Here is a 26,678-nt window from a genome sequence, read left to right on the forward strand (position 1 = left end):
GGCATCTTATTATTAGCTACAACGTTATTAGCTATATTTTATCACTGGCAAACGGCATATAACTTTCAGTAATAAACTCAACTGAGGAAAAAAAAACCTTTTTCATCATATCTTTAGCATTTGGGGAGGTTGTTTGGCCTTTTTATTTCAGTCTTGGTGAGGGTGAGAATCTTGATAAAAGACATGTTTGCCTTTTAGGAATTACAAACTGTAAAATACCTCGAAGAGAAAAACTTAAAGATTTCAGGTGTGTTATATGTTTTTAATGTCCATCCTTAACTGGATCTTTTACCTTGTTTTTGCATGCAGAAAAATTTAAGTATGATTATAGCTCCTTCACAGAGATGTTTTGCAATGTTTCAGTAAAGAATTTGACAAGAATATACACTTAACTCCATTGAAGGTAGGAGAAAAAGCAGAGTCTTCCCAAATCAGAATCAGCCAAGGAAGTCATCGAGTTAAAGTACAAAACGTTATCTAGTCTAAATCTCCAGCTTTCTCAGCTCTAGTTAGCCAAGATCCTTGTAGGTATAAGAAACCCTGACATGCTGTGGAATCTTGCAGTGTAATTGTTGTTTGTGCGTGCCTCTCTGCATTTAAAAGCAGTTCTATTTATGTTTTATGTCGTTAATTAAGTGGCAGTGTAATGAATATAGAAAGCCAGCTGAAATACGAGTTCTTTAAAATTTATAGGTAAGGCTCTTTGTGAGCCTTTTCTTTAAAGGTGGATGGTACTCCAAGTTCCTAGTTGCTTATGCTTTTAGCTTTTGGATCAATAATATGATCACAGCTCAGTGCAATAAGATTCAGCTGCTGCACACGTTTAAGGAAGCCAAGATTATAAAAACAAGCCTAAACATGTTGCTTCTTGAAAATTCACAGAACATCTTACTGTACTGTTCTAAAGGGACAAAATCCAAGCTACTATAAGAATCAAGCTTTGTTAATTTTCTTGTGAAATAAGCAAGAGATGCTTTTCAACTTATATTCATTTTGTTTTTATTTATCCTTCGTTTTTAAAAAAATCCTCTGGTGATCTTAAGGATGGACCCTTAGAATGTGTGATAACACTTTTTAGAAATCAATATCATGGATGTACTTTTAGCATAAGCTTCTTAGAACTGTGGTGAGAGAAAAAAAATACTACTTGGGAACAGATGGAACGTTTTTGTTTCTGCTTTTTTTTCTTTTTTCAGTGCTGTGTATAGGCTTCTAATGATTCCAAGATAATGGTTTTCCATGCTCCTGGCTGGCTCAGGGGGAAGGGCTGGCAACTCGAGATCTCGGGGTCATGAGTTCAAGCCCCATGTGTAATGTAGAGATTATTTAAGTAAATAAAACTTAAAAAAATAAATAAGGGTGCCTGGGTCGCTCAGTCAGGTAGGTATTTCAGCTTAGGTCATGGGGCGCCTGGGTCAGCTCAGGTCATGATCTCAGGGTCCCGGGATTAAGGCCCACAATGGGCTTCCTGCTCAGTAGGGAGTCTGCTCTTTGCTCTCGCTCTCCTTCTGTGCTCTCTCTCTCAAATAAATAAAATCTTTAAAAAATAAAATAAAATAAGGGTGCCTGGGTGGCTCAGTGTTGGTTAAAGCCTTCGGCTGTGGTCATGGCCTCAGGGTCCTAGGATTGAGTCCCGCATCGGGCTCGCTGCTCTGCGGGGAGCCTGCTACCTCCTCTCTCTCTGCCTGCCTCTCTGCCTACTTGTGAGCTCCATCTGTCAAATAAATAAATAAAATCTTGGAAAAAAAACTGGTTTTTTTGAGCAGTTTGTTTTTCATTGTGTGGTACTTGGGAAAAGACTTATTTGAAAACTATACACTCAATTTAAGACTTCATGTTTAACTTCTGATTTTAATCCAGAAATTTATTTACACCAATTAGTTAATATAAAGCCTCAGTGTGAAAGCTCTCTGTAGAGTCCACTGTTCTTTCCTTTTGATTCACAAGGTTTTGATGACTGTCACCGACTTATTTTTGCAAAACATTAATTATAAAAATACTCAGTCAATATATATATGTCCTCTCCATGTTTATCTGTTAAACTCTTAGAAATATAAGCACTACTTTTTTTTTTTTAGACTTATTTATTTGTCCCAGAGAGAGAGAGAGAGAAAAAGAGAGAGCAAAAGCAGGCAGGGGCAGAGGGAGAGGGAGATAAAGAATCCTCAGGCAGACTCCCCACTGAGTGTAGAGCCCACCAAGGGTCTTGATCCCAGGACCCCGACCTGAATCATGACCTGAGCCAAAATCAAGAGCCGGGCACTTAACTGACTGGGCCACCTAGGTGCCCCTATAAGCAGTACTCTTAATATAATATTCTTAATGAGGTTACAATGCACTCAAGATATATTTATCTTCAGCAATATACTTAACCCAGGTCAAGCGATGGCAGTTTTCTTTGGGTGGAAGAAATATGGATGCATTTTTCCATTTTTCCACTTTCCTGTATTTGAAAATAGTCTATGATGAAGGCCTAACTTTTATAATAGAAAATAAAACATGTTGAGGGATGATCTTGATTAAGAGTTTGGTAATTATATATATATTTTTTATGAAGTTCTATTAATAGCAAAGAGCAAAGTGATGTTCCTTGTGTTTACTGTGGAAAAGTGGAGTTCAAAGGCTTATGCTAGAGAAGCTTATAACATTTTGTGTCAGCTTGGAATTTTAATACCTCAGTAGTGTTGCTGAAACTATGTGGTCGTTCAGATTTCTGGCCTCGTATGACTTTATTCACTGTTTCCACTTCTCATGCCTTCATCAGATTTTCTTTTAAATTTCTGTCAAATCTGTTCCTTAATTTGTTTTCGCTGCTTTAATTGGAATCTTCTTTTTTGCCTGTATTATTGCAATCCTAGCTGGCTTTCCTGCCTCTATTTTTAATCTATTCCATTTCCATTGCTCTACAGCAGTTAGAATGAGTAATTAGCTTATCTGAAGGTTGATCTAATTATGTTGCATAGATTCTTTAAAAACCTTGCTTGTCTTCTCCGTATCTGGGATACAATCTAAGGTCTTTCATGATCTAACCCCTCCCTACATTTCCAATATTATCTTCCAAACTTGTTTCACCCTTGTTGCCTTTGGATAGACTTTATTTTTTATTTTTTAAAAGATTGATTTATTTGAGAGTGAGAGAGAGCACGAGCAGAGGGAAAGGCAGAAGCAGAGGGACAAGCAGATTCCCCACGGAGCAGGGAGCCTGACATGGGGCTTGATCCTAGGACCCTGGGATCATGACCTGAGCCAAAGGCAGACACTTAACCAACTGAGCCACCCGGGTGCTCCTGGATAAACTTTAAAATGTTTGGCATTCCCCATATTGCCACACTCACTCTTCCTCCCAGATTCTACTCAAAAAGAACTCTCTGCCTTCCTTATGTAAGAGCTACATCCCTGTTTTGAGGTCCCACAGCGTCCTAACTAAGCAGTTAATCAGTCCAACTTCAACATGTCTGTCTCTTTCATCAGTGAGTCTTCTCCCAAAGTTGACATCTTTGAGTTTCTCCTTTTTACAATACACAACAGATTTACTCCTCTAGTAGTTTTCAGAAATCTTTTTCCTCTTCCTGAAATCTTTTAAAAACTCTGTGCCAGCAAAGGAAACAGTTAACAAAACCAAAAGACAACTGACAGAATGGGAGAAGATATTTGCAAACGACATATCAGATAAAGGGCTAGTATCCAAAATCTATAAGGAACTTAGCAAACTCAACACCCAAAGAACAAACAATCCAATCAAGAAATGGGCAGAGGACATGAACAGACATTTCTGCAAAGAAGACATCCAGATGGCCAACAGACACATGAAAAAGTGCTCCACGTCACTCGGCATCAGGGAAATACAAATCAAAACCACAATGAGATATCACCTCACACCAGTCAGAATGGCTAAAATTAACAAGTCAGGAAATGACAGATGCTGGAGAGGATGTGGAGAAAGGGGAACCCTCCTCCACTGTTGGTGGGAATGCAAGCTGGTGCAACCACTCTGGAAAACAGCATGGAGGTTCCTCAAAATGTTGAAAATAGAACTACCCTATGACCCAGCAATTGCACTACTGGGTATTTACCCTAAAGATACAAACATAGTGATCCGAAGGGGCACGTGTACCCGAATGTTTATAGCAGCAATGTCTACAATAGCCAAACTATGGAAAGAACCTAGATGTCCATCAACAGATGAATGGATAAAGAAGATGTGGTATATATACACAATGGAATACTATGCAGCCATCAAAAGAAATGAAATCATGCCATTTGCGACGACGTGGATGGAACTAGAGCGTATCATGCTTAGTGAAATAAGTCAATCGGAGAAAGACAACTATCATATGATCTTCCTGATATGAGGACATGGAGAAGCAACATGGCGGGGTAGGGGGATAGGAGAAGAATAAATGAAACAAGATGGGATTGGGAGGGAGACAAACCATAAATGACTCTTAATCTCACAAAACAAACTGGGGGTTGCTGGGGGGAGGTGGGATTGGGAGAGGGGGAGGGGGCTATGGACATTGGGGAGGGTAAGTGCTATCATGAGTGCTGTGAAGTGTATAAACCTGGCGATTCACAGACCTGTACCCCTGGGGATAAAAATACATTTTATGTTTATTAAAAAAAAAAAAATTTGGAAGGGGAGGCGAACCATAAGAGACTATGGACTCTGAAAAACAACCTGAGGGTTTTGAAGGGTCAGGGGTGGGAGGTTGGGGGAACAGGTGGTGGGTAATGGGGAGGGCACGTTTTGCATGGAGCACTGGGTGTTGTGCAAAAAGAATGAATACTGTTACGCTGAAAAAATAAATAAAATGGGGGAAAAAAAAAAACCAAAAAACTCTGTGCCATTGGGACCCTGAACAGAAGTGATTGTGACAAACTGGACTTACGTGAAGCTTAAGGAATAAACTTACTTGTTTGGCCTTAATTTCCCTTATGTGTAGGTTTGAATATGATGTAATTAGAAATGTAAGTACAATTGCCCCTTGACAATATGGTTTGAGCTGTGCAGGGACTCTTCTACGTGGATTTTTCCAATAAATAATAGTCTAGTTTGGTAAATGTATTTTCTCTTCCATAGGATTTTCCTAGTAACATCTTCTTTTCACTAGCTTATTTTATTGTAAGAATGCAGTATATAGGGATGCCTGGGTGGCTCAGTTGGTTAAGCCGCTGCCTTCAGCTCAGGTCATGATCCCAGGGTCCTGGGATCGAGTCCTGCACCGGACTCCTTGCTTGGCAGGGAGCCTGCTTCTCTTGCTGCCTGCCATTCTGCCTGCTTGTGTGTGCGCTCTCTCTCTCTGACAAATAAATAAAATCTTAAAAGAAAAAAAAGAATACAGTATATAATGCACATACCATAAAAACGTGTTAATCTGCTATCTATACTATCAGTAAAGCTTCTGGTCAAGAGTAGGCTATTAAGTTTTTGGGGAGTCAAAAATGATACGGGATTTTCATCTGCATGGGGGTGTGGGTTTGCATCCTTAATCCCCGTATTGTTCAAGTGTCAACTGTATGCCTAAAAGAGCTCATGTAATAAGTATAAAAGAATTACGAGTGCTAATAAAGTTGTTTAGTCATCTGCTTATTTTGAATAATCCCCCCTCTCACCCATCATAAGATGGTCCCCTAGTGTACGTATTGGCATGGGCCATATAAAGCAACGCTTAAGGGTAAATAAAAGCAACAGGCCTCTAGTGTAAGGTTTCCTGAGGCCCAAGGACTCCTGGCTTCAGAGTCCAGGAACCCACTCCTGGTATGTAAAATGTGGTTGAGCCTAGGTTATTGTTCTGCCTGGCGGTCCATTGCTTTCAATAGATTCTCATGGGACTAACAATTGAGGTTCTGTAGTCCCATATTAATACCACCCATATTTCATTCTTGTAATTAATTTCCTTCATGTCTCTGTTATTGGCAAAGAGAAAACTAAAACCAGTGTGCCCAGGGCAGTGTTTCCCAAAGTGTATTCTATAGATTACCTGGATCAGCATCATCTTAGGTACCTGTCAAAAATACAGATCCCTGAATTAACACCAAACCTGCTAAATCCGAGCCTGTGATGGTAGGGCACAGAAATTTGCTTCTTAAACTTACCGCCTCATCCTTAGGTGCTCTGGTTTGTAAGGTACTGAGAAAATCAAGAAGAAAATTAACTAAAGTGGAGGGAGTGATTTTTTTAAATGGGTTAATAATAAAAAAAATTAATATTAACTAACACTAAACACTTACCTGCTGGGTACTGTTCTAAACGTATATTATGGTTTAACTATTTAAAAGGCTATAACATCATACATTATTCAATGTGAGGAAATTGGGACAGAGATTAAGTAGATCAAAGACACATTGTAAGTGGTGACACCAGGATTTGAACTCAGTCTGGCTCCAGAGGTCAAACTTTTACTTGCTACTCTACATTGTTTTCCTTAAGGCAGACCATTTTATTCATTTCCTCCAGGATTTTTGTTTTGTTTTGTTTATACTTTTAAAAATGTGGATTCTTAGTATTTACTCTCATTTAAAGCTTCGCTTTGAAGCAAATGTAAGGAAAAAAATCATTTTTTCTTCCTCAAAAATGTATAGCTGAAGGAATCCAGAAAACCTCTGGAATGCATAGCTGAAGTAACTAAGTTAAAAACTTTGGTATTAAGAAAATATACTTTAAGCACAATTTAAAACATACATGTTAACACTTGTTGATTTGGGTCATAGTAAATTTTTATTTTATTTTTAGATTTTATTTATTTGACAGACAGAGATCACAAATAGGCAGAGAGGCAGCCAGAGGGGGTGGGGGAAGGAAGCCGACTCCCTGCAGAGCAGAGATCCCGATGTGGGGCTCGATCCCAGGACCCTGGGATCATGACCCTAGCTGAAGGCAGAGGCTTTAACCCACTGAGCCACCCAGGTGCCCCTGGGTGGTGGTAAATTTTTAAATTTGTTTCTGTGGCATAATGCAAATGTGTTAAAAAGAATCACTATCTAAAAGAATTTTTAAACTCCGATTTAAGGGGCGCCTGGGTGGCTCAGTGGGTTAAAGCCTGTATCTTCGGCTTGGGTCATGATCCCAGGGTCTTGGGATCGAGCCCAGCATCAGGCTCTCTGTTCAGCAGGGAGCCTGCTTCCTACCCTCTCTGCCTGCTTCTCTGCCTACTTGTGATTTCTGTCTGTCAAATAAATAAATAAAATCTTAAGAAAAACCAAACTGATTTATTACCTTAAATAATATTCAGTTTGAATGATTTGAAACTCTAAGTGAATCCTACACGATCTTTTGGGATCAGTTTCTATTCAGTCAGTGGTACTTGTTCCTCATTGTGATCTGAGATGTAAATTACACTGACCTTCACTTTTCTTGAATTATTTTGATAATGTTATATTACTGTAACATTAAAACTCTTACTTTAGACAAATAGAAAGGAATAAGCAATTCCTTCAGAGATAAAATTTTTTGTGTGTCAGATATGTGAATATAACTATTCAAGTTATAAGGGATTTTTATCTTTAAGACCACAAAAAGTAATTCCCCAGGAGCCAAAAGCTCTGACCATTAAGGTAGTTGTAGAAGTCTGTTAAGCAGGGGCGCCTGGGTGGCTCAGTGGGTTAAGCCTCTGCCTTCAGCTCAGGCCATGATCTTCGAGTCCTGGGCTCTCTGCTCAGTGGCAGCCTGCTTCCCACTCTCTCTCTGCCTGCCCCTCTTGCCTACTTGTGATCTCTGTCAAATAAATAAAATTAAAAAAAAAAAAAAAAGCCTGAGAAGCAAGTTTATTTCTACACAAAAATTAAAGGGATACATTTATTTTTATTTAATTCCTTCACAAGAATATAGGTGGGAAACTGTGGCTTAGAGAAACTGACTACTCAAAGCTAGTCAGCTGGTTAGTGGTAGAGTGAATCACTGGATCACTAATTTGGTATTTTCTTTACTTTTTTTTTTTTAAGTTACCCAAAGCTTAACATGCTGACATAAAACAGGATGTTGCTTTATATTGATTGATGCCAGAAACCAGTAATCTATTTTATTGGAACTGTTACCCACGACACTCCTGTGTTCACAAAGTGAGTCACTATGGTTAGTGATCACACTGAGTAGTTAATTATTCCATGTTAGGATGGTACCCACATCTCAGTGCCCTTTAAATGTTTAAATATATACAAAATTTGGATGATGTAAGTATTATATCCAGCAATTTGTTACTTAACTATCAATTCACATCAGGCGAAGCCATTTTTTACATCTCTAATTAGGGTAGCACCGTCTATACCCTAGCTAATCCAGAATGAGTTAATGTTTACGATGTGGTGTGAGGACTCTGAAGTATTTGGTGGAATATTTAACAGGCATAATTTTTTCCATTTTCCTAAATGGAAAGCTTTTCTTCCTTTAAAATATTTTCCCCTCATCATGACTTTATACATCTGGCAGAGATGTGACATAGAACATCAAATGTTTTTAACCTCTAACTTCATTTCTTTTGTCTTGCGCTAGGTTTTCTGTATTCCTTAATGTGCTCACCCGATGCTCCCCTCTTCTTTCAAACTGAGGATATTAATTTCTCAATCATTTTTACATACTGTACTTTATTCTGTTTGTTTTAGCTACAATTCGTTGGGCACTATGTGCTGAGGTGTGTTGTCACAGCCCTGTAGTTAAGAGCCAAAACTTACTAGGTGACTGCTGTGTTAACAGCCATTGTTCTAAGTGCTTTATTAATTTAATATTAATTTTCACAAAAACTCTACGAAGCAGACACTGCTACTAATTTTCCCACTTTAGATAAAAAAAAAACAAGGAACAGAGGGATGTACCCCAACTCAGACTAAGTGATGGAAATGGGTTACGAACCCGGGGAGTCTAGTCTGCTCTTGAATTGGGAAAACTGTTTTACACCTCTTTCCTTTATACGACCACACTACACTCACAGTATTTCTTAACACCAGATGTGAGTCCCTCTCCTCCCCCAGCAACTGTGACACTGGCTGGGTATTGTACAATTTAACTAAATTCTGACATTCTCTGCCTAGATAGTTCAAGTTGTTACCTGTGCTTCTGACCCATCAGCTGTAAATCGGAGGAGGTTCTCATGACCCCCTCCCTGGGTCCAATTAATTTGCTAGAATGGCTCATAGAACTCATGCACACACTTACCAGCCTGTTAGAGGATGTGAGTATACAGGTGAACAGTCAGACGAAGAGATGCATTTGGTGAAGTGTGGGAGGGTGCCCAGCACCGAAGATGCTGTCCCCATGGAGTTGGAGTGCAGCACCCTGTCCGTGGGGATGCATTCACCAATCTGGAAGATCCCTGAACCTCACACTGTTGGGATTTTATGAAGGCTTTCTCACGTACACATAATCAATCACTAATTCCATTTCTGGCCTCTCTCCCCTCTCTGTTGAATGGGGGTAGGACTGAAAATTCCAAGCTTTGAATTATGGCCTGAACCTTCTGGGCACCAGCCCCCATCCCAGAGCCAAGCAGAAGCCCACCCTGTCACCTCATTAGAACAAAAAAAAAAAAATGCTCTGAGTGCTCTTATCACTTAGGAATTAACAAGGGTTTAGGAGTTCTGTGCCAAGAACTGGGGGCAGAACCAAACACATACTTTCTATTGTCTCAGAGCTCTTAACCATTGTTACATCACCTCTCCAAGGTAATTGTAGTTGTACCATAAAGAAAATGAGTTGGAAATCAAGTAATTAACTCAAAGCACCGGAGTAAGTTAACTGCAAAACTTGTACTTTTCCTAACGTATCAGGAAAGGAAAGCCAGAAAGGCTGGACTGAAATCCTGACTCTACTTAATAGCTACATGACCTTTAAAGCTATTTTTTCTTTCAGTTTCCTCATCTTTAAAATATTGCTAATAGATTTTACTGCACCAAAATTGTGAGGAGTAAGGATGTTAAGTATAAATAAAGTGCTTACAAAAGTACCTTAGCACTTACTGTTGACTTTTATTTCCAATCTACCTCTTTATAAGAAAACAAAAGATAGAATAATTTGACATGTGTGCTGCTGAGGAAGCAGCTTTAAACCAGAGGTTAAGATAAGGCTCAAGTTAAGATGGTTTAGGTCCAAATCCCAAGCCTGCGTCCTTTATAAAGTTAACCTCCTGGAATTTCAGCATCCTCCTAAAGGAAATCCATAAAAGAGTACCACACCTCACAAAGTTACTATAAAGGTTAGATGAGGTGATGCACAACTGGTACATGGCGATGGTTTAATAAATATTAACTGCTGATCATCTCTGTATCTCTAACGCCTAGAGATATTTAGGTGTTCATTAGCTATTGTTAATGAACAGTGACATGGTTACAACATCTTTTATGTTTTCCTTCACTAGGCTGATCATTTTCTTCTCTGGCATCATCCCAAATATTTTCAAGTTCATCATCTCAGCATCTCCCTCCTACTTTAAAGACCAGAATAACTATGGAAATGTGTAACTTTTTTCCTTTTTTACCACTTGAACTTGTCACTTACCTCATATTAATCCTACCAAATTTTCCGCAAGTAGAGTGTACAAACAGCAACTGTTGAAGTCCTCAGTACTGTACCGAAAATGAAATTTTTACCTTATTTATCACATTAAGGACTATCAGAAAATGTTCACAATTCATGTAATTAAGTCGTGTCTTTTTCTACTTTTAACCAAAGTTCCGCTTCATTCCCAAGCTTTTACCACACAGAATGTACAAAATCCTTAAGCTGACATTAGACCTATTAGTTACATGTATCCTGCTCAAGAATTACACTTAGGTAAATGAAATTAGTATGTCAGAACTATTTTATAGGCCATCTTACAAATAAGATGATTCCAAAGGTGCATTGTCTTCACAAGAAAAATTATAAAAGTGTTCTAAGTTTGACAGTTGCTCCTTCACCACCCAGCAAACTTTCCTAGGCGACTACTTGACAGAGTATTGGAGAACTTTGTTCCACACCATCTCCTACCAAGCACTTTTGTATTGCTCCCAAAATTCCTAGTAATTTAATATAAATTAAAGAACAACAAAAAAACTATAACAATAACCCCAAATTTCCCTGTTGACAAGTTAGGTATTATATATCAATCCAATCACTTCACCAGTTAAAGATAAAAATTTATTGATTTAATTATTGCCAAAAACCTTAAGCTAAGTTGAAACCGTTATTTAAGCTTAATGCTCTTTTTAACTCCCGCACGAATGCCAGAGAGTTCGCCAGTGTAACGCTGCTCTTCTCTACGGACTTCACGGACTTGCCCTCTCCTGCGGATTTTGGCTCTTCTGAACTTCTCCCGGTGTTTCACTCTGGGATTGCGATCGATCTTCTTTCTTCTAGGTGTAAGTCCTCTATTTTTAGCGATCTGATAGGTAATGGCTCTCTTCGCATTCTGATCTTCAAGAGGCTGTTCGTCAACACTATTTTCTTCTTTCTTTCTCTTCAACTTCTGCTTGTCTTCTATTTCTTTATAGAATTTCAGCGCAGCTTCTTCATCAAGATCGGAATCATCAGACGCATCTGCAACAGCAGAGGCAGCAGCAGTGGTCTCTGAAACGGATTTTGGCTTGGCCTTGGTGGATTTTGCTCTCGAATTCAGTTCCTTCTTTCCAGCACCATCTCTAAATGTGAGCAGATGACGAATTTCAGAGGACAGCTTCTGATCTACAACCGACAGTTCGTTGATCAAATTCCGGTAGGTGACAAGCCTCTCTATGACGGGATGTCCATGCGCGGGGGCTCTCCTGGCTTTCAGGACCAAATAAAAGCTGATGTTGGAGCAGTAGTTCAAATAGAGGTTGTACTTGGTCCTCAGGTACTGGCTTCCCTTTCCGGGGGGAATGACCCCTCGCTCCGCCAACTGCAGCAGCGGCTCCAGCTCATCCTTCACTTCAGTCAGCTTCACCTTCAGGTCTTCTATCAGTTCCAAGAGCTCTGGTGATTCCTTCCGCAGCATCTTCAGCTTCTCTTTCACTGAAACTTTCGCCAGATCCTTCACGACTCGGGTCTCAGCCTCATCTACCCGAGGTGCTGGTTTTGCAAAGGCCTCTACCCAGGTGACCCCAAAGTCATCCTCCTCCAGGGCTTGGGCGAGGCGCCGCTGAATGAGCTGCGCTTCCTCTTCCTCCTCTCTTTCCTCCTCCTCTACTTCTTGTTGACTCTGTCGGCGTCGGGACTTGGAAGAGTAGTCTGTGTCATAGTAAAGTTTTTTCCTCTGGCCCCACGACAAACTGGGATCCACGGACACCTCGGCCTCACTCTGCACGGAGCTCCCGCCATCGTCATCGTCATCCGCGTCATCCCCCGCGCTCTCTCCATCTTCATCGTCCTCATCAGCAATATCTAAGGGGAGAACCTCTTCCTCCTCATCACCGTCCTCCTCCTCCTCACTCTCCACTTCGCCCCAACCTTTAGCCAAGGCAGCCCGGGATCGGGCCTCATGGAAATCGTCTACCTTATCCTGGTAGTAGCTGGAGTCCGCAGGCGAGGGTGGCAATTCTGAATCGTCTTCATTTTCGTCCTCTGGGCCGGGCCCGGCCTTGGCTCGCACAGCTGCCCACTTGGCCGCTCCGCGCCGCCGGGATCTCCCCACCATAACTCACGGTGTCAAGTTCCACACCGACGTCAGGCTTTCGGTAACCTCCGACCGCCGCGAACGGCCACGCGCTCCAGCAACACGCCTCTTTCCACGGCCACGCGCTCTCCTCCCAGGACAGCTCGCCCGCGAATTGCTCCGCGGCAGGAGTTTCCACCTCCTTCCGGCCCCCAGGATCCTCTCCGTGCGGCGTGTGTACAAGGACTTCCGCTCCGCCCGGTAGGCTGAGTCACCTTAAAGAGCACCTCCCTCTTCGCTTTTGCCCTTTAACGCCAATCGATTCCGGTGAATTAAGATCCTTCCGTGTAGGAACACTAGATGTAGGAAGTTCCGTTCCGTGGAGCCCTTTGAGACCTCTGTTCCTACTCTCGCGAGTCTGGGAGTGGCTGGGAGACGGGATCTTGCGGGAATCTCGAGGCGCGGTCGCCGGGGCCGCTAGAGGGCGCTTTATCTCCACGCCTCCGAGAGGCCCGGGGGTTGTCCGGTGAGCTGTCTTGTGATTGTACCGGGCACTTCCGGCTGGGAGCGAGAGTAGATGTGTCGGAACTCCCCAGTTACTGCGGTTGTTCATATCCCCTCCTCCCGTCTGCCTGGAAGCTAAGCAGGTTTTCGGTTCGCGACGTCCAAATACTGCCTTTCTGGGCACCGTCACCGGAGGCCTGGACGGCACCGCCGGCCTGGAGAATCCTGGCCGGGCCTCGGGGAGGCTGTTAACCCACCTCCAGCGAGGCGCCCGCAGGGCTCGGTGACTGTGGTGATCTGTGACCCCGAGGGGATCTCCGGGGGGTGTCGGTGCGCAGGCGGAGCCCCGCTCCTGGACTTGACTCTCCAGGAGCTCGAGTTGGCTGCAGAGGGCGCCGCGACTGCTTAGTGGACAGTTCACTCTTTGGACGGGACACACTCGCGGGGGTCTTTGTTTGTTAATTCTCCAACATTTACTAAGCATGAGACAGTGTGTTAGACTCTGGAAAAAATGGTGGACAAACGCACACGCTGTTCCGCAGTTAAGGAGCTTGTGGTCTAGTGAGGGACACGCGTTAATCAAATCACACAAAGTGTGTCAATTTCTAATTGGGCTAAGTGCTGCGAGCACGTACCCTGTAAACCTGTCACCCAGCCTTCAGCGGCCGAAACGCTCGACGCGCCTCTGGACACACCATGCCCCTTCCTTAGGACGGGTTTAGTTCTCCTGCCCGGATCTGGGACGTGTTTGCTGTAATTGCACGAGCTTAAGCGTTGCTTCTTCGATCTCTTTACTTCCTTCGCTGTCTTTTCCTCCTCCTTCATCACCTAGTAGATCTCTGCAAACACTGCTATTGCAAGCACCCAGGACAGTGTCTGGCACAGAATACGTGTTCAATCAATATTGGTTTAATGAATAAATATTGAAATTACAATATTTGATTATCTGTCTCAAATGCTGCATAAAACTGAATGAATGATGCAGAACGCTGCAGACATTCCTTAAAGTGAGAATCTGGGCAGGAATGAATCTTAGGAATCATTAATTCTAACTACTTTCATTTTATACATGTGGAAACAGAGACTTGGGGAGATTCCACTAGCACACTTGGCACAGAAACCCGGGACAGGGCTCCCGTGCCAGGCTTTCACATTGAGCTGTTACCAGTCCTTTGCCTCTTCAGTGTAAATTCATTGCAGATTCTTTCCAGAGGGTAGGTTTTGCTGCGTGGATGACAGAGAAATCAAGAGCATAAATTAAAATACTTGAGGGGGGCACCCGGGTGGCTCAGTGGGTTAAAGCCTCTGCCTTCAGCTCAGGTCATGATCCCAGGATCCTGGAATCGAGCCCCACATCCGACTCTCTGCTCAGCAGAAAGCCTGCTTCCCCCTCTCTCTCTACCTGCCTCTCTGCCTACGGGTGATCTCAGTCTGTGAAATAAATAAACAAAAATCTTAAAAAAAATAAAATATTTGAGGAAGAGGGTGGGAATAGGGAAGAATTAATCACACTTGTCTTTGGAAGTATTATTAGGGCTAGAAATATGAAAGGACTGCCCTATAATCTTAGATTAGTTCAAGGTTATCGTTTTCAGATATTACATATGATAGATTCAGAGTATTAATGACACCCTCAAATGCAGGGGCCTAGAATCTGAACTTTCAATATGATGCTAAAATTAAGGGTGATGTACAATTTCTTTGCAGAACAAATAGTGTCATTTGGAAAAATAATACAAATTTTTAGAAAGGTAATATTTTGAACTAAATATTGTTAAAATGCTAAAAGTTATCTTAAGCATTTTAAAGCCTTTTAAATATAATACAATGTAATGAATTAAAAAATGTGGGTTAAAGTCCTGTGTCCTGATGGTAAGCACAGAATTCATTTTTGAATGTAAGTTTTAATAGGTTTTATTATTTAAAAATATTAACTACTTACTAACTGTAGCAGCATACTACGTGCTGTAGTAGATCCCAAGGTGAATTAGCCAGAGTCTCTTCCCTCAAAGAATTCATAATCAGATATAAAAGAACACACGCACACAGATTACTAAAATACAAAGCAGCGCGTGATGTAAGCCCCACGCTGTGAGAGATCAGAGGGTTGAGAGACTGCCTCTAGATTGTTATTCTGAAATACTGCTTCAAGAATGCCGCATCTAAGTGGGGCTGTAATTATAACCTTGCTTTAAATGTATTAAATTTTCATTACATATAAAAATTAAGTTTTATTTATACCCACAAATCCCAATTTTTCTGCTTAATTTTATTGCGAATTATTTTGAGAATTTATGGCCATGCTTTAGGACCAGAATGTATATATTTTTATAGAGAAGTTAGAAAAATATTTTTGATATTTTTAATGGGAATGATCACATTGCTCTAATATTATTTATACTAAAGATTACATTGACTAAGTATTTAGAAAAGAGTTGCAGTATTCTGTGTGTGTTGAGAGAGTGCTGTGGTCCAACATGCTCAGACCTTTTTTGATAAAGAACCATTCAGAAGCCAGTTTTTCAATTCCAGAAGTTCCCATAGTCTGATCGTCCATGACTTAATCTTAGAATTATTTACCATTTAGGTGAGGCAATTTTTTTGGTCAACAATTTGTTTTTCTGAAAAGACAGCTTAATAGTTTTGTTATGAGCCTATGGCAATTAAAGGGAAAAACAGGGTGCCTGGGGAGCTCAGTCGGTTAAACATCTGACTGGGTTTCGGCTCAGGTCATGATCTCAGGGTCGTGAGATGAAGCCTCACTTGAGGCTTGTGCTCAGTGCAGAGTTTGCTTGTCCTCTCCCTCTGTCGTCTCCCCCAACTCACACACACCCTCTCTCTATCTCTTTCTCTAAAATAAATAAATAAAATCTTTTAAAAAAATAAAGTGAAAAATAGTCCTCAGAGGAAATGAACAAATCCCAAATAACATTGGACACTTAACCATTATATTTGTGGCAACTATAATTTATCATCAACTTGAATATTTATTACATTATTGTTATGCCTGCCTTAGGCATTAGCGAGCTACAGGTAATGAGGGTCAACAGGTTTTTGTTTGTTTGTTTGTTTTTTCAGAATACCCTTTTGCCTTAATCTAGGAGTTTTGGGATTCTCTTACTGGGGAAGGTAGGGTTTTATGAATCTCGAAGTAGGTGGTATTAGGATACTTTATCCAGGACATGAGTTCTGGGTGTTGAAGGTATTCTACCACCAGATTTGCTTAAATTGATCTCAATTATGGCCTATGCAGCAAGAGCAATAATAGTAGCAACAACAACAACAACAGCAGCTAACATGGAGAGCAGTTACTATGTGCCAAGACTGTTACAGGCTCTTGACATTCAACTCTGTGAGGAAGGTACTATAATAATCTCTGCTGGAAGAAACTGAGACACACAGAATTGAAATAAGGTTGTAAGGCTAGTCGGAGTAGAACTAAACTTGAACCCAGGTAATCTGGCTTCAGAATCCACACTGTGCTCTAGCTAACCACTTAGCTAGTATTGGCTTTCAAATAGCCTCTTCATAAGTCTCATTTCCAGTCTGTGCTGTACGTTCGATTCTGTATCATCAGATATATCAGATATATCTAGGAGGACTTATATATCCTCCTAGAATATGATTTTTATCAACCTACATCCTTGCTTAAAAACTTTCAGTGACTCTCAGTATCAAGATAAAGCTCATGGCATACATGACCCGCCCTCAGTTTTGCCAAAAAATAACCTTTCCAGCCGTACCTTTGATCCCTCCCCTACTGAAACATTTTGTTCTAGTTTATGTCCTCTACTACTCTGTTTCCCTCCACTGGATCTATGAGCCCCATTCAGTCCAGATCCATGTGGTCATTTTTTAAATCCCCAGGATCTAGGTCAGTACTTGAGTAGATAATGTTTCTAAACTCAGTGTCAGCACATGAAAACGCAACCTTTAACAATGAATTTCCGTGTCTTTTGTGCTTCTCTAGTCATCAGCAGCCTTTAAATTTTTTTTTTTAATTTGACAGAGAGAGATATCACAAGTAGGCAGAGAGGCAGGCAGAGAGAGAGAGAGAGAGAGAGAGAGAGAGAGGAGGAAGCAGGCTCCCTGCTGAGCAGAGAGCCTGATGCGGGACTCATCCCAGCACCCTGAGACCATGACCTGAGCCGAAGGCAGAGGCTTTAACCCACTGAGCCACCCAGGTGCCCCCCACCTTTCCTAAAATTTAAAAGTGACATTTGAAACATCAAATATTTATTATATGGCTTTGTGTACTTCAGCTAATGGTTAATGCATTTTTACTTTTAATACCAGTGTCACAGACTAGGCTGTGATGACTGAAGTTGTCAAAAAAAGTAGCTTGTCTTTGCTTGTTCTTTAATGCTCAAAGAAGTAGTAATGGTGCAAATAATTTTATATGTTAGTGATAATGGGAAAATGCATCCTTGATGTTCAACTTCTTTAGACAGTTTTATATAATCACAGAAACTCCTTGAACTAATTTTGGGTGCAGGAAAGAAAGAAGGATTATTTTTAACTGTAAAAAAGAAAATGGAAGAGAGGACGTAGTTGTCATCTGCTTTCATTTCTCTCAGAAACCACTTACCCTGAAACTAGTAGGCTATAGTTTCTTCTTGCAACTAAGATCTGTATCTATTTTAAGACCCCCAAATCCTAAAAGTAATCTGGAAGTAAAATATAGAACTTGTACTGAAATATGGGATACACATACGAACATGTCTAAGCTTTTAACTGATGATGACTTGGTTTGGTGGCCCCAATAATGAAAGAAAGAATTTAATTGATTGTAACACCATTTCTCCTTCCAAACTCTAATATAACTAAATACTGTGTAACTGTTTTGCAAACATTACTTTAATCCTTTATATTTCTGTATCATGAGGAACCTTGTGGATACAATTATTTACATATTAGCTACTGATTCTATGAAAATTATAGCTTTAATGGTGAAGGTCTTTTGAACATGGCTCGGAAAAAAATATTTTTCTTTAAGCCATTCCTCATTCTCTGTAGATTAAAGGCCTTAGCTCTTAACCTAATGTTTACCTTTATCTGGTCCTGACTTATTTTTCCAGCTATTTCCTACTATTTTTCTTAAAGAATTCTACAGTCCAGTCAAACTAAAATACTCGTGTTCTTTTTCTCTTTTTGAGATTTTTTTCTCTTGGCTTTTGCTTATGCTTCCCTATATCTCAATTCTTAGATGTCCTCCAAGGCCTACCTAAAATCATATTTTCTTCAGGCTGTATTTTCTGATATGCTTCCTTCCATTAGCATGTGATAGCCCTTTAACTCCTATGTTGGGATTTTAAAACATTTTCTCCATTGTGTTAAGAATATTTATATACTTGTCTCATCTTTCCTCCCAGATATATCACTGTTAATCTCTAACCCTTGTAATATCTAATACAATTACTCAGTTACCATAGATAGTAAGTACTGATAAATCACTAATCAAATAATGAGAGTTAAATTGAGCTCTGTTAAGTTTCAGTATGGTATTAGAAGTTATTAAAAACAACCCAAGAATTTAATAAGCTTCTGCAAATGGGACATTGATCTATATCTATCTGTGGCATTTAGAGATAACTTAAGACTCTATGTTAAGAGAAAAGAGGGAAACCGTTGGAGGGTTTTAAATAGGACAGAATTGATGGGAAGAGGTAAGATTATAGGCAGGATGTTTGTGTGGAGGTTGTTACAGTCATTTAGGTGATGAATTTTAGTGTCTAAACTAGGGCCCTGGGAATAAGGTTATAAACAGTGGGCAGATTAAGAGCTATTTGGGGAGATGGTATTATAGGATTTAGTGTCTGATTAAGTATGAGAGGCAAGGAGTTACAGTGACTCCCAGGTTTTCTTGGACAAATGAGTGGATGATAGTACCCCCCCGCCCAAGGTAGAAAACTCAGGAGGAAAGAGGTTAGCCGCGTGCAGGAAACAGGCATAAATGAGCTGTAGACTTCAAAACTGCAGCATTTGAGGCTTCTGTGAAGAAGTTCAAGTGTCTAATGTCTATTGACCTGGAATATATGAGTCTGAAGCTACGGAGAAATAGCTAAACTAGAAAAGACATTTGGGGGTCCTCAACATTCAGTTGGAACATGGAACTATATTTGATATTTAATTGAAAACAAGTAAAGTAAGATTGGATTGTTTTTACCTAAGTGTAGCTAGCCCGCATGAACTGGACCAGAAGGAGTATATTACTTGCTTGCTGCTGCAGTTACAGGACTGTCTGTCTCTCATCAAGTGTCAAACTTAAAAGGTTCAGGTTAATAAATGAGCTATATGCACTTAAATGTATAATTTAAATCTATTAAAGTTGAAGACCATCACCACCAACAAAAATCCATCTGAATAAAGCCTCCTTATGTGCTCAACTTGCATTTTTATCATGTCCACCAGTTTTAATACCTGTCTGGGCCTTCTCCACTAGCTATTATCAGTAACACTGAGGGGCACCTGGGTGGCTCAGTGGGTTAAGCCTCTGCCTTCGGCTCAGGTCATGATCTCAGGGGCCTGCTCCCCCCCCCCCCCACCTCTGCTCTCTCTGCCTGCTGCTTTGCTTTGCAGACTTGTGGTCTCTCTCTCTCTGTCCAATAAATAAATAAAAATCTTTAAAAAAATACATTGAATATTTTGGGAGATGCTAATTATGCATCAGGTCCTACATTAGGTCTTTTAAGTACATTATCTTACTACAGCATATCTATGAGAAGGGTACCATTATTATCCTCTTTGCACGGATGAGGCTCAGAAATGTGAAGTAATCTGCACAAGATTATATAACTGGTGGTTAAACTCAAGTCTGTCACACTGAACTTGGTTTTTTCAATCATTTCATTGTGCTGTTACCTGATCTATATTTTATCACTAATGAAAAACTTGTAGAGCCCAGAGACCTATGCATTCCTGCCTCAATGTGTACTGAAAGACTCTGACTCAGATTTATAGACTAAGATTGGTCAGAGATACGGTTTCAAATTCAACCAACATAATGGCAGAAAAATAAGAAAATTAGGAGGCATCAACCGTATTTCATCTCTTCAGTTTTGTTTTGGCATGAGTGTAATAGATGTGTTCAGAGTCTAGGCATATAGTCATAAGGCATAAAAAAGGTTATCATTCAGAGATTGGTCTGCTAATTTCCACATTGATTAATTTTGGGCAGATTTCTTCTTTTTTTTTTCCTTCTGTGATTTTGGTAGAATTGTTTATTTGCTGTAAATTATTTTCCTTCAACTTCTTTCTGTTTATGCTAATTGCCGCATTGGAGCATTACTTCACACTGTGATTACTAACTACTACAATTAGTGTTCTGTTATACAATACTTAAAATAATAGTGAACACATAAGTGTTTACCTAAGTATTTCCTTTTGTATAAATGTAAATAACTGATAATATTCTGATTATATTTGAAAACTTGTTTTATGTTGCTAAGGAACTGAACTGAAGATATTTAATAATCAAGTATAATGTAATTATCTGTACAAAATCACTACTCTGCAACCAAATCATACAATAATGCTAAATTTACACCCATGTAAAATATTTTAATTTTGCACTGCATACAGCACTGTACTAGGTACTTAAGGGAAGATATGTTGAAATATATAAAACACATGGTCTCTGGATTTCTGTTGCCCTATTGCACCTTCATTTCCTTGAATAACCATGATTTATCTCAACTCCAAATTGTCAGTGTTATATTTTATCCTAAACCATAGTCATCCCTCTTTTGCCTGACTTCTACTCATCTTCCAATCTCACCATTGACATTACTTCCTCTCAGAAGCTTTTCTTGACACCGTTTACCCTCTCCTCCAACATCTGTGTTCCTATGGCACATGGCACTTTGTTGTCCTTCAACTATATATTATCATTACCCAATGCTCTGTCAGCCCATCTGATCAAAGGTCAGACTTTTCTTGTTCACTTGTACCCCTGCTATGTTGAGTAGATGTCAACAGATATTTGTGGAAAGAAAGAACAAATGAATGGATGACCATTTGAATTAAGGGCTAGGTAAGAGTTAGGCGTACCTACAGCTAGATAAGGCATTAACCTCGTAGACCACCTTATACATATTTGCTATAATGGCAACTTTATTTCAGTGCCTTAAAGAGAATTTTTTAAAGATTTTTAAAATTTATTTGGCAGAGAGAGACACGGCAAGAGAGAGGGAACACAAGCAGGGGGAGTGGGAGAGGGAGAAGCAGGCTTCCCGCTGAGCAGGGAGCCCAATGTAGGGCTTGATCTCAGGACCTTGGGGATTATGACCTGAGCCAAAGGCAGACGCTTAATAACTGAGCCAACCAGGTGCCTGCCCCTAAAGAGAAATATTTAAAAAAGTATTTTTATTTTAAAGTTATCTCTCCACCCAACATGGAGCTCAAGATGAAAAGTTTCATGCTTCACTGGTGGAGCCAGCCAGGTGTGGCTAAAGAGAAATTTTTAAAAAATAAAAACACATTATTGCCCCAATTATACTAGGATATTGTGAGCCAAAATGACACCTAATTTCTGATTGGTGCTGTAACAGATTACCACAAACTTAGTGGCTTGTAACAATACACATTTATTATCCTAATAGTTCTGGACGTTAAAAGTCTGACATGGTTTCATTGGGCTTAAATCAAGGTGTGAGCAGGCCTGTGTTCCCAATGGAGGCTCTTGGGGGAGGAACAGTTTCCTTGCCTTTCCCAGCTTCTAGATGCTTCCTGCATTCCCCTAGCCAGCAGCAGAGGATCTTCAAGCCTCTCTCTCACTTTTTCACTGACTGTCCTACCTCCCTCTTTTCTTTGTGATTACGTTGGACCCACATGGATGATCCTGCGTAATCTCCCCAGCTGAAGGTTAGCTGATTAGCAAGCAAACTTCCACCTGCAACCTGTGTTCCTCCTCGCCAGGTAATGTGACGTATTCACAGGTTCTGAAAATTAGGACATGGACATATCTTAGATGGGCCACTATTCTGCCAACCATTATACCTTAGCATTTATGTAATTCTGAAAGAAGATGCTCTCTTTTCTCAACGTAAAAGAATAATAGTGGCGGGATGCCTGGGTGGCTCAGTCGGTTAAGCCACTGCCTTCGGCTCAACTCATGATTTCAGGGTCCTGGGATCGAGCCCCTCATGGGGCTCCTTGCTTGGCAGGGAGCCTGCTTCTCTCTCCGCCTCTGCCTGCTACTCTGCCTGCTTGTGCGTGCTCTCTCTCTCTCTGATAAATAAATAAAATCTTAAAAAAAAGAATAAAAGTGACTAAAATAATTGTTTCTATGTTGCCAGCATGTTGTAGGTGCTTTACAACTGTTAATTCTCATCAATCCCATCTGGTATGTACTATAGTTATGCTCATTTTATAGATTAAATTGAGGAAAATAGAGGTTAAATAACTTACCTATGTGCCATTTGAACCCACGCAATCTGATTCTAGAGCCTTTGCTTTGTTCAGTAGGAAGATGGTAGACAGAATAGTGTGTCTCTTAAAACATATCTTTACAGTGTAAAGTATTATGTTGTTTTAGGTATTATATAAAGTATTAAAATTAGGATACATTTATAACTATAATATTGCAAAATTGGTTGGGAGATAATCAATTATTGCATACCTTTTGGGCCAAAGCAGCTCATTTGAAACTCCGAGAGATATGAAGAATTACTATGATTGTCTTGAAAAAATGCATTAGGTATTTTAAAAATAGTTGACTCAGTATTCTCCATCATGAATTTATGCTTTCTTATTATTAGGAAAAACAGAATTAGTATAATACTTATACATGATGTTAAAAACTCTGAATAGAAGAGTTAGAGCAAAAAAATTTTATTTTTTCCTCCATTTTTCTAACTGATTCTTTATAATTCTTTTTTGGTGTTTCCTCATATTCTGTTCTTTGGTGCCAATTGCTACTTCTCTTTATTAAACTCCCTTCTGCGTCTAGAAAGCATTAATTTAGTATATGAGATAAATTGTACACATATGAAGAGAAGTAATAAGAATGTAATATGCTAACTCATGTAAAATGATATAAGGAGATATCAGATGGGCAGCCACATACAGAGAGTAATAGAGTGAACAGAATGAGATAAAATTATGTGGGGAAGACTTATCAGAATTAATTTTAAACGATTTTAGGACTTTTGAAAAGAACTTGCAGAAAGGAAGAAGAAATTTACGGTGAGGAAAATGACAGAGTAAAAAAGATTCTGAAACAGGAATTAGCAAATCATATATAGGAAAAGGAAAGCAGACATATTTGAATAGAGCAGAGGCCTCCTCTGAAAATAGATTAGAATTTCCTTAAAGCATCAAGGGACCAGACCACTGGAATTCATGAATTGAAAGGAGCATGTTATTGTTTGAGAAGTTTCCTGGAAATCTTGTTTATTATTGTGTCTCTGAAAAAATAACCATGAAATCTGAACTGTTAGTTTTTTTTTGAATGGATTTTTGGAAATAGGTTATTTATAAACTAGGACCTGTCCAGAAAGTAGTGTGGTAAGAGGAACAGCTCTGCATAATCGTCAAACAACCGACATGTAATATCCCAAATAGCAGTTCTATGAAAAGCCACAGCAGGTGCAAGTTTATTTAAAAACAGACCACAACACAGGTGCAATTCTCCTTATAAACATTTAACCACAGAAGATTACCCCAAAAGTCTCTGTGGAAAGCCGTTGGAAAAAAGAGAGTTCAGTTTTTCATCTTAATTGTTTAATTTTTAAAAAGAATTTGGGATGAAGTCTCTTCCTCAGGTTTCATATTCTTTTTAAACTTAGTTTTTGTCTCCTGATGTCTGAATGTAAATTTTTCATATACATGATTAGAGACAGATCAATATTAAGAAATTCTGTATGCAATAAGCAAAAATGTTTAGGGTTAAAAAATGTCAAAAAGAAGAAATTTCTCCATATATGTATATGAAACAACTAATATTAATGACTTGTAGCTTTGTAAGGTGAATTGGACTAGAAGTTAGGAGGCCTATGCTCCACATTTAATGACTTAATTCTAAAATTCAAAATACATTCTAAATTTATACTCAAATGGGAAAAAATATGACTGCTACAAAGAAGTGCATGGTATCATAACTCTAGTTCTCTCCTTTACTCTGCTACAGTTCTAGGGCCTTCCTCCCTGCTACCTGACCTGTCCAAATTCTTTCCCATCTTGGGCCTTTTACTTGCTATTTCCTTTCTTTTTGGAGCAGTGTTTGTGTGATTCTATTGTAGGCAGAAGAATGTCCCCTGCAACCACCACCCCTACCAAGTACGTGCCCTAATCCCTAGATACTGTGAATATGTAAAACTGTTACATAGGAAAAGAGATTTTGCAGATGTGGCTAAAGGTGTGGGCCTTAAAATGGGGGAGTTTACCCTCAATTACCTGGATGGGCCAAGATGATCACATGAGGCCCTAAAAGCAGAGAACTTTCCCTTGGAAGCAGAGGAGATGAGGCAAAAGCAGAGATCAGAGCGGGACTTGAGTCACTATTGCTACCTTTAAAGATCAAGGAGGGCCCTAGCCAGGGAATGCTGTCATCATCTAGAAGCGAGAACAACTTCCACCTGACAGCCGGACAAGGAATGGGGACGTCACCTCTAAAGCTTAAGGGACGGAATTCTGCCAAAAACCTGAATGAGTTTAGAGGTAGATTCTCTGCCAGAACCTCAAGATAATAGTCAGGCTCTGTCTCTTGGCAATCTGTTCCTGGCGTTTTTCTTTGGCCTCCTTCATTCTCTTGGCCAAAAGTTTGGCATATTCTGCAATCTCTTCCTTAATTTTCTTAGTACACTGTTTCTTCAAAGCAATATGTTGATGTTTGTGTTGGAGGACATGTGTAGTACCAAGACCCTGAATTTTGGGCCCTTTGGTTCTAGGTGTCTCATCTTCTTTGTTTAAGGGCTTTATTACAACATACTATGGACATCTTTTTTAGAGATTGAAAATTTTGTGGGTTCTGCTGGCTATTTTAGGCTCCAGACAATGAGGCACAGTCATATCGGTGAGTCTAGAAATATGCTTCTCACCCTTTTTTTTGCGATGATGAAGTTGAGAGCACTGAGATTGGCCTCCACAATGCAACCCCAAAAAGATTTGCCCTTTCTTTCTCTAGTCCTCCTTGGTTTGTGGCAGAATGCTTACTCAGCTGCTGATAGACGCAGCCATGGGTCAGGACACCCTGCTTCATGGCGCTGAACTGTTAGCAGCAACTTCTGTGGCCATCTCTTCTCCTAAAGGGTACAGAGTTGCATCCATCCCCCACTTCAGTAAGTTTCTGGCAGCCCGTGGCTGGGAAAGGGATGTTTAGCTTCACCCTAAAGTAACTTATTGGCTTCCAAGGCACTGTGGAAAAGAGCTGATAATGGTTCTTAAGTTCCATCTGCTCTTGTGGAATTGGGAGGAGAAGGCTCAGTCCAGCCAGGATCATCCTGTGGACAGGAATAGATTGCCAGTCAGATAAAAGGCTTTAGCTCACTTTAGAAAACTCCCTCTTTAATCCTTGTGAATAACTTCATATACAACAGATAGATTTGTGGAACTCTGTGTGACTATAGGATGTTTTGGGACTTTCGGGATGTTTAAAATTAAACCGGTTGCAATTATATATTCATTATTTTGGGTATATATAGACACATAAAGAATTTTCCATTTTTGAATGCTTTATCTTCCTTCATTTCTCTCGGGGATCATATTTTGTCAGCTGGTCTTGGCTGAAGTCCCTTCCTCTGTTGCTAATAGGATCTTCTCTCAGTTTATTTTTCTGGGTTGATTCAAAGTTATTTTTGTATTCTGTAGTGTCTCAAAGGTCTAGAAAGTAGAGATATGGTACATATAGATAAGTTATAAAGGCCACGTTCCTGATGACCCTGTGATATATTTGAGATGGTGTATTTTTGGAGGTAATTTGGACAATACTATTCATTACCAAAACTTGTTTTTAATGTATCAAGTTCAAGGACAAACAGGAACAATGATTTGTTAAACTGAATGCAGAATTTAATCCACTAAAAGGAAAGTAAAGGGAGTCCAGCTACATCTTGGATTTAAAGCCAAGAAGGCTATTAAAAAATATCATCATCCCTTTTAAGTGTTTAAGTGGCAAGATTCCAGGAAATCAAGGTCTTTTCATATTATGAAAGACTTTCAAGGGGAGAAATCACATGATATTAAAGATATAGGCTAAGGAGAGACTAATTACTTAAGATAAGTATTCATACAATCCTTATGGGTGACATGGAGAATTATAGTCTGTGTGATATTATGGTATTGTATGAATTAACTTAAAATGAAGTGCTATGCCCCAAATATGCTTATGAATGGATCAGTGTTAGCTTAGAGGTGAGAATTCCGATGCGTGCCAAAGAAGTCTGTTTTCAGCACTAGCCCACTGAACATTTCTCTAAACAACTTAAATAAGGACCCTGTTGGCATGGGTATTAAGTTTGTAGATGCTGTGAAGCTGAGAGAAGTAAGCAATGAGCTGGGTTTCAGAATCTGGGCTTAAAAAGAATCTAGTAAATTATAATGTTGGTCTGAGTTTAATAAGAAAAACCTTAAGGACCAATGCTAAATCTCATACCCAAATCCCAACTGTTTAAATATTAAATGTTTATAGAAGCACTT

General features: G+C 39.8%; 1 protein-coding gene and 1 pseudogene across 1 annotated transcript; both read right to left on the reverse strand.

Annotated features, from left to right (window-relative positions):
- Positions 1-11,093: 11,093 nt before the first annotated feature.
- Positions 11,094-12,748, reverse strand: UTP3 (UTP3 small subunit processome component). Its single transcript, XM_045998313.1, has one exon. The coding sequence runs from the start codon at positions 12,579-12,581 to the stop codon at positions 11,154-11,156; it is 1,428 nt and encodes a 475-aa protein (XP_045854269.1). The 5' UTR covers positions 12,582-12,748; the 3' UTR covers positions 11,094-11,153.
- Positions 12,749-24,695: 11,947 nt separating this feature from the next.
- On the reverse strand, positions 24,696-25,269 carry LOC123936781 (annotated as a pseudogene).
- Positions 25,270-26,678: the final 1,409 nt, after the last annotated feature.

The sequence above is a fragment of the Meles meles genome, chromosome 2 (assembly GCF_922984935.1).
Source record: "Meles meles chromosome 2, mMelMel3.1 paternal haplotype, whole genome shotgun sequence".
Taxonomy (NCBI): domain Eukaryota; kingdom Metazoa; phylum Chordata; class Mammalia; order Carnivora; family Mustelidae; genus Meles; species Meles meles.

Coding starts and splice junctions, on each gene's coding strand:
- UTP3 (XM_045998313.1), bottom strand. CDS start 12,581: ATGGTGGGGAGATCCCGGCGGCGCGGAGCGGCCAAGTGGGCAGCTGTG.